Raw genomic sequence first — 11,169 nt, forward strand, 5'->3', positions numbered from 1 at the left:
GGTGATGGAGATTTACCGCTGATTACAGAACCGGCTTTACTGATAAGATGCGAGTTAAATATCGCATGCGATTTATCGTGCAGCCCTAGAGATATGCAAGTTAGGTAATGTAAGTGTATTTTCTAACATGACCATTATTGCCTGTATTACTGCAATTATTTCAGCAACAAAGGTGATTTGAAACATGAATCTTGCATTGTTTGCTCTTGAAGGAACTGATTGTTAAAAGTACTAAACTGAAAGAAGATCATACTGTTGTGTTTTGGTGATTAATTCAAATGTTCTCAATCCATATCACAATGATCTTGTGTTCTGAAACAATGATTATGTGGAATGAAAATATGTGCAACTACAATGAAATCACGCAATCAGGTTTTGAAATAATGACTAGTGGTGTTACAAATGTGATCAGTTTAAAGTGTTGTACTAAGAGTTTTGAAAATGTACACCTTACTTATGAAAATAGTACCAAACCAATCAAAAAATAAATAAATTGTAATGCTGCAGTAAAGGCGTTGGAGATTTTGGGAAAATAAGGTAATCCCCAGTTCACTTTACTGTTCTAAAATCCAAGACGCTTGACGTTGTATTCTCACATACAGTACATGAACTAGAAAAACTGCTTGGTGCTGCTGCGAATGCTACTGCTGTTATATGAACAAGCCATGCTTCGTAATTACTCCTCTTGCGAATAACCGGAGCGTAGTTTTACAACTTGTATGTTTTCTAGCTTAAAAATGTGAATCTGACGAAGGCAATAATGCACTGAAATCAGCGTAAAGAGGGTTTACTTATCTAGCGGTTGAGTTTCAGAGAAACTCTGAAAGCATGCTGCAAGAATCTCAAGTGAATGCTAGCCAGCCATATAAATGCAAGGCAGTAAGCTCATTGGCTGCATATGCAGCACGAACCAATCAGCTTGTGCCAAGTCGTTTAGCTCTCTGAATATCATCAGTTACGTTAACAACCCATCAGCCTGCGCCATCTAGAGTTTGAAGACTTAACTATACATATATATGGAGCTTTGGCCAGACGATTTGACCTTTTCATTGATCTTTGCATTTACCCACCCCTCTGTCTCTCCTTAATGTTTCCTGTCCCTGATGTATAGAAATGCCGCATAGAAATAAAATTGATTTTGTGATTTGGCTTAGTGGGATTATCAAATTGCAAGGCTGTGATTTAATTAAATAAATATATGTGCTGCTATAAGTGTTTTAGAGTGAAGTGCAGCACTGTGTTCATTTACTGTTAACCAAGTCTGAGATGCTGAAACACCACATCACGAGCTGCTTGTATGTAAATGAACACAGTGCCATGCTTCACTCTTAAATACACAGTGCATATATTTATTTATTTAAATTGAAGCCTTTGTGATTTGATAGTCGCTCTAAGCCATTTTTCGAAATAGATTTTATTTCTATAAAGCTATAATCCTACACATCAGTGACAGGAATGAAGTGCAACACTGTGTTCATTTACTGTAAACTGAGCCATTCTGAGATACCAAAACACTGTATTATAAACTGCACATGTGTAAATGAACACAGTGCTGCACTTCACTCTGAAACATGTGGCACATATATTTATTTGTTGGAAATCTACTAAAATAAAACTTTTTATAGTTTAATGTTAAAAATGAAATAATGAGAACGTAAATATTAGCATTGTAAAAAAAATAGTTTTACTAAATACTCGATTTTACCTACAACTTGCAATATATTTGCTTAATATTTTAATACGTTTCACAATAGAAATATAATTATTTTATTTTAAAAATGAAATGAAAACAAAAATTAGCATTGTAAGAAATACTTTTACTAAATTTTACATACAACTTGCAATGTATTACCTTAATATTTTAACACTTTTCACAATAAAAAGTCATATTGAATGGGCTAACAGTAGAAATGCAGATTTTTATTTAATTTTTTTACTTTACGACAACTGAAAGAGGTTACATTGACATTTACATTTATTCATTTAGCAGATGCTTTTATCCAAAGCGACTTACAATTGGGGAATATATCAAGCGATTCATCTTAAAGAGGCAAATAGACACAGGAAGTGCTTCTTGTAATACCAAGTTTCAAGCATTGTTCAAATAAGTACAAGCTAGACAGGGAAAGATTAAAGAAAAGAGAATAATTTTTTTCTTTAGGATGAAGTCAGATAGTGATGAAAGAAGTGAGTTTTCAGCTGTTGCTTGAAAATGGTCAGGGAATCAGCATTCCGGATAGAGGCTGGAAGATCATTCCACCAGCCAGTAATGGTGAACAAAAATGTTCTAGAAAGTGATTTTGTGCCTCTCTGTGATGGCACCACAAGGCATCGCTCACTGGTGGATCTCAGACTTCTGGTGGGAATGTAGATTCGTAAAAGTGAGTGGAAGTAGGCGGGTGCTGAGCCTGTGGCTGTTCTATATGCAAGCATCAGTGTCTTTAACTTGATGCGAGCCATAACCGGCAGCCAGTGCAGGGAGATGAAGAGAGGTGTGACATGGGCTCTTTTGGGCTCGTTGAAGACCAGAAAACTTTTTATAGTTTAATGTTAAAAATGAAATAATGAGAACGTAAATATTAGCATTGTAAAAAAAATAGTTTTACTAAATACTCGATTTTACCTACAACTTGCAATATATTTGCTTAATATTTTAATACGTTTCACAATAGAAATATAATTATTTTATTTTAAAAATGAAATGAAAACAAAAATTAGCATTGTAAGAAATACTTTTACTAAATTTTACATACAACTTGCAATGTATTACCTTAATATTTTAACACTTTTCACAATAAAAAGTCATATTGAATGGGCTAACAGTAGAAATGCAGATTTTTATTTTATTTTTTTACTTTACGACAACTGAAAGAGGTTTGAGTTTACATTGACATTTACATTTATTCATTTAGCAGATGCTTTTATCCAAAGCGACTTACAATTGGGGAATATATCAAGCGATTCATCTTAAAGAGGCAAATAGACACAGGAAGTGCTTCTTGTAATACCAAGTTTCAAGCATTGTTCAAATAAGTACAAGCTAGACAGGGAAAGATTAAAGAAAAGAGAATAATTTTTTTCTTTAGGATGAAGTCAGATAGTGATGAAAGAAGTGAGTTTTCAGCTGTTGCTTGAAAATGGTCAGGGAATCAGCATTCCGGATAGAGGCTGGAAGATCATTCCACCAGCCAGTAATGGTGAACAAAAATGTTCTAGAAAGTGATTTTGTGCCTCTCTGTGATGGCACCACAAGGCATCGCTCACTGGTGGATCTCAGACTTCTGGTGGGAATGTAGATTCGTAAAAGTGAGTGGAAGTAGGCGGGTGCTGAGCCTGTGGCTGTTCTATATGCAAGCATCAGTGTCTTTAACTTGATGCGAGCCATAACCGGCAGCCAGTACAGGGAGATAAAGAGAGGTGTGACATAGGCTCGTTAAAGACCAGTCATGCCGCTGCATTCTGAATAATTTGTAAAGATTTGATTGTGCATGATGGAAGTCCAGCTAGAAGAGCATTGCAGTAGTTCAGCCTAGAAATGACAAGGGCCTGGACAAGAAGTTGTGCAGCATGCTCCGTTAGGAAGGGCCTGATCTTTCTGATGTTGTGCAATGCAAACCTGCAAGATCGAATAGTTTTTGCAATGTGGTCTTTGAAAGTCAACTGGTCATCAAAGATTACATCCAGATTTCTGACCGAACTTGATGGGGTAATTGTTGATGAACCTAGCTAGATGGTGAAATCATGCTGTAGAGTGGCAGGGAAGACAAGAAGCTCAGTCTTTGCCAGGTTGAGCTGTAGGTGATGTTCTTTCATCCATGCTGAGATGTCCGCCAGGCAGCCTGAGATCTGTGCAGCTACCGTTGGATCATCTGGTTGAAATGAGAGATAGAGCTGTGTGTCATCAGCATAGCAATGGTAGGAGAAATCATGTGCCTGTATGATGGGACCCAGTGATGTAGTGTATATAGAGAAGAGGAGGGGTCCAAGAACTGATCCCTGAGGAACCCCAGTGACCAGTTGGTGTGCTTTGGATACCTCCCCTCCCCAGGCCACCCTGAAAGACCTACCAGTGAGATAGGATTCAAACCAGCGAAGTGGAATACCTGTGATGTCCAGTGATGAGATTATGGACAGGAGGATCTAATGATTCACAGTGTCAAAAGTGGCAGAAAGATCCAGCAAAATAAGTACTGTTGATTTGGAATCATCTTTTGCAATCCGCAAGGCTTCAGTGACTGACAGTAGCACAGTCTCAGTTGAATCGCCACTCCTGAAACCTGACTGGTTAGCGTCCAGATGGTTGTTCTGTGAGAGAAGTAATGATACCTGGTTAAAAACAACTTGTTCGAGTGTTTTTTTTTATGAATAGAAGGAGAGAGACAGGTCTGTAGCTATCTATAAGTGAAGTGTTTAATGTAGGTTTTTTGAGCAGTGGGGTTACCCGAGCCTGCTTGAATGCAGTGGGGAAAGTGCCTGTGAGAAGAGATGTGCTGATGAGGTGTGCGAGTGGTGGTAAAAGTGTAGGGGAGATTGCTTGGAGAAGGTGTGAGAGGGTCTAGTGGGCATGTTGTAGGATGGCTGGAGAGGAGAAGTTTGAATACTTCTGCCTCAGTGAGGAGACAGAAGGAGAAGAGGGGAGTTTTAGCAGTAAATGTGGTTGGATTGAGTTCCTGTGTGTGTGGAGTTGAGAACTGAATGCTGATTGTTCTAGTTTTGTCTAAAGAATGTGGCGAAATCATCAGCTGTTATAGAAGTGGTGGGAGGTGGAGGAGGGGGACAGAGGAGAGAATTGAATGTTTTGAAGAGGTTACGTGTGTCTGGAGCGCTGTTGATCTCGTTGTGGAAATATGAAGATTTGGCAGTATGGACTTGAGCAGAGAAAGATGAAAGCAAAGACTGATACATACTCAGGTCTGACGGATTTTTTGAATTGCGCCACTTTCTCTCTGCTGCCCTGAGTTTGGATTGATGCTCAAGAAGAACATCGGATAACCAGGGGTAAGAAGGGGTAGCCCGTGCTGGCCTGGAGGAGAGAGGACATATATCATATAGACAAGAAGTTAAAGTAGAGCATAAAGTGTCAGTTGCTGCATTAACATCCAGAGATGAGAAAAGGGTAGGTGAGCGAAGAGAGGAAGACACTACATAGGAAAGATGGGAGGGTGAAAGGGAGTGTAAGGGAGGGGTTTCGTCTAAAACTAAGAGGTAGAGGGGTTGATGGCACACAGGTAGGAAGACGTAGGTTAAATGTTATGAAGAAATGGTCAGAGATGTTTAGGGGTTTCACCAAAATGTTGTCTTCAATACAATTGCGTGTGTAAATTAAGTCAAGTTGGTTGCCTGATTTGTGAGTGTTTGTGGTGGTAAGGCGTTTGAAATCAAATGAAGCTAGGAGTGAATGGAAGTCTGCAGCATAAGGCTTGTCCAGATGAATGTTAAAGTCGCCAAATACTAAAAGTGGACTGCCATCCTCAGAGAATGAGGACAGCAGACCATCCAGCTCCTCTAGAAAGGTGCCCAGTTGCCCAGGAGGCTGGTAAATTACCACAACATGAAATTTTATAGGAGCTGTTACAGTAATCATATGAGATTCAAATGAGTTATAATTGCATAGGGGAGAGTGGATTGAGTATTTCCAATTGTCAGAAATGAGCAGACCAGTGCCCCCACCCCTCCCTACCTGATGGAGGGGTGTGAGAGAAAGAGAAGTTGTTAGACAGAGCAGCTGGGGAGTCTTTTGGATGAATCCAGGTCTCAGTCAAGCCCAAGATGCTGAGTGTGGATTGCAAAGAAAAAGCAGAAATTAAGTCTGCTTTTTTGACAGCTGACTGACAATTCCAGAGACCCACAGAAAAAGAAAGAGGTGCAGTAGAAGATGTAGAGATAGGAAGCAGGTTAGTAAGATTGTGTGCCATCTGAGAGTGATGTTAGAGCGTTATTGCGAGACAGCCGGAATGTTTTGGAAACACATGATAGAGGTGGAAGAGAGAGAACAGCAAGGAGTGTGCAAAGGGAAAAAAGAGAGTACTTAAGTGAGTTGCCCAGTTTCGTTGCTCAGTTAAAGTCGCGCAGGAAAAAGTCGCAGGTCTTTACACTCGTAGGTCTTCACACGAGGAGGCTGAACATGAGGGCTGAACGCTTCCGCATCAGCTAACAGATAACAAATAAATACACAGCCACACGACACTTCAGAGAAAACAGCTGTGGCCACCTTGTTAATTAGCACACCCAAAAGCCTATAGCAGGGCAATTGCTCAAATCGAAACTAAAGTTCTTACTTAAGTGCAGGATCGGAGCAATATAAATAAAAAAAGCTCCTTTTTAGTTGATGGCTATTATTCTAATTACAAATAAGTGCAATCAAAAATACAAATTACAATGAAAAATTAAAAGTAGAAATAGGTCGAAAACAAACTAATCCTTCTAAGCAGCAAGTAACAATTTAAACAACAGATACAGAAACAAAGTATCAAGCAAACACTCGCTGTTCCTTGGAGCAGTTGGATTATGTAAAGATTATAACCAAGTGTGAACACAAATGTTCGTTCAGTCCTGAAAGGGTAGTTCATACCTTTTTTTAGAGTAATAAAACCATTTCAGATTTTTATATGCAGATGCATTGTCCTACAATATTATCTCAATCATAGTAGAAGTTCTCCGATATTGTGCAGCCCTAGCAGCAGGACATGCGAGTAGCCAAAGCAAGTGGAAACCCTACTGAAGTACCCGGTGTCAAATGTGCATTCAGCAGTGGCACTGTGTCACGGTGCGTGTGGAGAGATGAGGCGAGAACTCAAGTTGCAGGAAGAAAGGGTTATTTAATAATAAAATGAAACAAAACAACAACAAAAACTACCCCGAGGGGGAAAACAGGCAGGCAGGCCAAGGACAACAATACAGACAGACATAATACACCCCAAAAGCATACTTGACGACAAACAAACACAACACAAGCCATGTGCTCACAAAAAAACACAGGAGTGCCCTCTGGTGGCCGTCTTGGGCACTCCAGCTGCAGACTGTGAGATAACCCCTCCTTTAACGAGCGGATTCCAGACGCTCCACCAAATGTCAAAGGAATTCAGGAGGGGGGCGGAATGGAGGTGGACTAGGGGGAGGGACGGCGGGCCAGGCCCATGTAGGGGAAGGATCCTTAGGTAGATCATGGAACCAGGGTGGAGCTGGTGGAGTGTAAGCCCACCAGAGTGGAGCAGGTGGAGCTGAAGCCCACCAGAGCGGAGCAGGCAGAGAAGAGAACCACCACTTGAGAGGAGCTGAGGTGGATGCCGCCACCTCGGGAGGTTCTGCAGCAGAAGCCGCCACCTCGGGAGGAACTTGAGCAGGCCCTGAAGGCTCCAGGACTGGAGCAGGCTCTGGAGTGGACTCTGAAGTCTCCCAGACTGGAGCGGGTTCATGACTGGACTCTGAATGCTCCCGGACTGGAGCTGGCTCTCGAGTGGACTCTGAAGGCTCCCGGACTGGAGCTGACTCTTGAGTGGACTCTGAATGCTCCTGGACTGGAGCTGGCTCTTGAGTGGACTCTGAAGGCTCCCGGACTGGAGCTGACTCTTTATTGGACTCTGAATGCTCCTGGACTGGAGCTGGCTCTTGAGTGGACTCTGAAGGCTCCCGGACTGGAGCTGACTCTTTATTGGACTCTGAATGCTCCTGGACTGGAGCTGGCTCTTGAGTGGACTCTGAAGGCTCCCGGACTGGAGCTGACTCTTTATTGGACTCTGAATGCTCCTGGACTGGAGCTGGCTCTTGAGTGGACTCTGAAGGCTCCCGGACTGGAGTTGGTTCTGGAGTGGACTTTGCCCACAGAACAGCCATGAGGTGAAAGGCAAAGACGACCTTCTTGATTATGGCAGCGGGCAGTGAAATCGGGCAGCTCTTTGGTGATCTCTGAGACCACCGGAGGCAGGTCCTCCAGGACCACCGGACTTGAGACCACCAGAGTCGGGTCCTCCAGGACCACCGGACTTGAGCCCACAGTAGAAATGCCAGCTGCTCTGGCTGAGATCAACGGTGGATCCGCCAACCTGGAAGCCAGTCTCAAAAGCCTTGGGCCCACCCGGTGAAGAGGTTCCGGACTGGCAGCCATCTTGTAAACAGGCTCAAGAACTGACTGTCTCTCCCTGTGGGCTAGAAAGTCCACAAACGCCCCAAAAGACAGGTGCTCCATGCCAAACCTCCTCCAAATGCTGATGGGCTCATCAAGGGCATAGTTTAATAGGTCCTTGAGAGCCGCATCGTTGTAGTCCAGCCCCTCCGCAGCACGCCTGAACTCCCTCAAGTCAGTCTCCTGCTGACAGGGGGAGCTCAAGGCCTTGAGCTGGAGCATGCATTGGTAGAGGGGGCTAGTGAGAGTGGAGACAGGTGAATGGCGCACACCCTTCTTCCTCATCTTGGCTAATCCGTTCTGTCACGGTGCGTGTGGAGAGATGAGGCGAGGACTCAAGTTGCAGGAAGAAAGGGTTATTTAAAGGGGTCATATGATGTTGCTAAAAAGAACATTATTTTGTGTATTTGGTGTAATGAAATGTTTATGCGGTTTAAGGTTCAAAAAACATTATTTTCCACATACTGTACATTATTGTTTCTCCTCTATGCCCCGCCTTTCTGAAATGCGTCGATTTTTACAAAGCTCATCGGTCTGAAACAGCGAGAATAAAAGTTACGCCTTCTTTCTTGGCGTGAACATTTTGGTGGCGTTATGCAAATCTTCCCACATAGTTACGTAGATATGTGGGGGCGTGATAGAACGAGCCGTTTTAGTTAGGTGTGGCTGACTCTTCATTTTATAAAGAATATCTCTTTGGATTTGAGACTTTAGTCTTTGCAACTTTACAGATATTCTTTATGCACCAAGAGCTTCTAACACTCCAAAGAGAAAGGAAAAATTGAAATCGCATCATATGACCTCTTTAATAATAAAATGAAACGAAACAACAACAAAAACTACCCTGAGGGGGAAAACAGACTGGCAGGCCAGGGACAACAATACAGACAGACATAATACACGCGACAAACAAACACAACACAAGCCATGTGCTCACAAAAAACCACAGGAGTGCTCTCTGGTGGCCATCTTGGGCACTCCAGCTGCAGACTGTGACACACTGCTACTTGATTAACAAGTTCCACAAAAAATAAGTGAATTTACAATTAGAATCAGAACCAGAAGAATTAAATTCCTCACAATTGTCATCCTTACTAATATCCAGTTCTCGCCATATATGATAATAGTTTGTCTCCCTCTCTCTCTCTCTCTCTCTCTCTCTCTCTCTCTCTCTCTCTCTTTCATGCTTACTAATTTTACAACTAATCTCCGATACTTGCCAGATTAAATCATTAATAAAATAGAGAGAGCCTCCTGCTGTTTCCTACCAAGTTGGCATGCAATTCTCTAGCCAGTTTCATTATCACACTCGTAAATTACAAAAGCCCTTTCACCCTGAATAATCACAGCAGCGCGTTGACGTCAATTTACTGCTGTTGTCATGGTTGCAGTTCTGGACTCCTGTGCAGTATGTTTTGCAACAACATATTGTCCCAACTTGTAACATGTGATAACTTGGCACATAATGTCTTTGAGTTTTTGAGCTTAAATTAAAGTCTTTGCGCTCTGCAGGTACTACTTGTGTTTGCAGCTGCGGAAGGACATCAAGAATGGCCGCCTGCCCTGCTCTTTCGTGACCCTGGCCCTGCTGGGATCTTACGCCCTGCAGTCTGAGCTGGGCGAGTACGACCTCGAGGTTCACGGCACCGACTATGCCAAGGAGCTCCAGCTTATCCCAGGACAGACCAAGGAGCTGGAGGAGAAAGTCATGGAGCTTCACCGCACATACAGGTGATCATGACTGCTTCTTACTGGTGCGCTGATGATTTACGCACATATATTCTTATCATAAATGGATGCTTGGGAAATATTTGTTAACGCAATTGAAATAAATGCACATGTACAAGAGGTTAGCATTAAAATATTTAGTATTTGCACTTTCCTTTTCTGTAGCAAGGTATGTTGTTATGACTAGTTTTTGTTTGTTTGTTTTTCTACAGATCTATGAGTCCGGCTCAGGCTGATATGATGTTCCTGGAGAATGCTAAAAAACTGGCCATGTATGGGGTTGATCTCCACCAGGCAAAGGTACAGTAGATTAACTGGAGATACTTACAATAAATACAAAATATAAATAATAAATACATAAATACAATAAATAATAATAATAAAAATGGTTAACCTTCAGAAAATTGCCACACTAGCTATTAATTTAGTTGTTTTATTGTCTTTTTTTATGCGGTTTGCAATGTTTGCAATACAGTATAAAATCCATGATATAATAATATTTTCCAAAAAAATTTGGAATAAATAAATAAAATAAGTAAATTATATGCTAAAATGGCATGAAACCTATATTATTTAAATACTTTATACAAAGTTGGTTTTGTATTTATTGGTAATTTATTTATTTTTTTACAGTAACTTTGGTTGTTGATTGGATAATAATAATAAATACATTTACCTTACATAAATACATTAAGTCTCCATTTACTGAGGTGTGCTGTGATTTAAAATACATTCAATTACATGTCCCAGTTAGACAATGTGACTTTCCTCGGCACTGATTAAACCACTGCGTTCTTTATGTGAAATCATCAATCTGAGCTGTCATAAAAACACTGGTTAGACTGAAATGTCCTTCATCTCACAGGAGTGCTTGTGATAAAAGCATTGCATGTCCTGTCACTGCTCAGATTTGGTAGCTGAAACCAGGTCAATCTGTTTGCATCAAGACATGGATTTAAATAAATTATGGACTCAATTTTTAAAGGAGAAGCAAGGCCGCCCCCTAGTGGTGGAGCTTTGTTATTGCAAAATCTTTGTTTATACACTGAGATTCAAGTTCAAGTAAGACTCAAGTCATCAAAGTCAAAAGATTATATAATTTTTTTTCCTGTTCTTTTTTTTCTCTTTCTGTCAGGATCTGGATGGAGTGGATATAATGCTGGGTGTTTGCTCCAGTGGCCTGATGGTGTATAAGGACAAGCTGAGGATTAATCGATTCCCCTGGCCAAAGGTTCTCAAAGTCTCCTACAAACGCAGCAGTTTCTTCATCAAGATACGGCCATCTGACGTAAGTTTGATATACATTTTGTTTTAATGTT

General features: G+C 41.3%; 1 protein-coding gene across 1 annotated transcript in view; it reads left to right on the forward strand.

Moving 5' to 3' along the window:
• LOC107668701 (protein 4.1-like) overlaps nucleotides 1-11,169 on the forward strand; it is an 81,007-nt gene that overhangs the window by 42,824 nt on the left and 27,014 nt on the right. The window contains exons 8-10 of the mRNA XM_016460669.1: nucleotides 9,635-9,853; nucleotides 10,063-10,150; nucleotides 10,986-11,138. Of these exons, the coding sequence (XP_016316155.1) occupies nucleotides 9,635-9,853; nucleotides 10,063-10,150; nucleotides 10,986-11,138 (460 nt within the window). The remainder of the gene's footprint in view (nucleotides 1-9,634; nucleotides 9,854-10,062; nucleotides 10,151-10,985; nucleotides 11,139-11,169) is intronic.

This window comes from Sinocyclocheilus anshuiensis, unplaced genomic scaffold (assembly GCF_001515605.1).
Source record: "Sinocyclocheilus anshuiensis isolate Anshui unplaced genomic scaffold, SAMN03320099.WGS_v1.1 scaffold108, whole genome shotgun sequence".
Taxonomy (NCBI): domain Eukaryota; kingdom Metazoa; phylum Chordata; class Actinopteri; order Cypriniformes; family Cyprinidae; genus Sinocyclocheilus; species Sinocyclocheilus anshuiensis.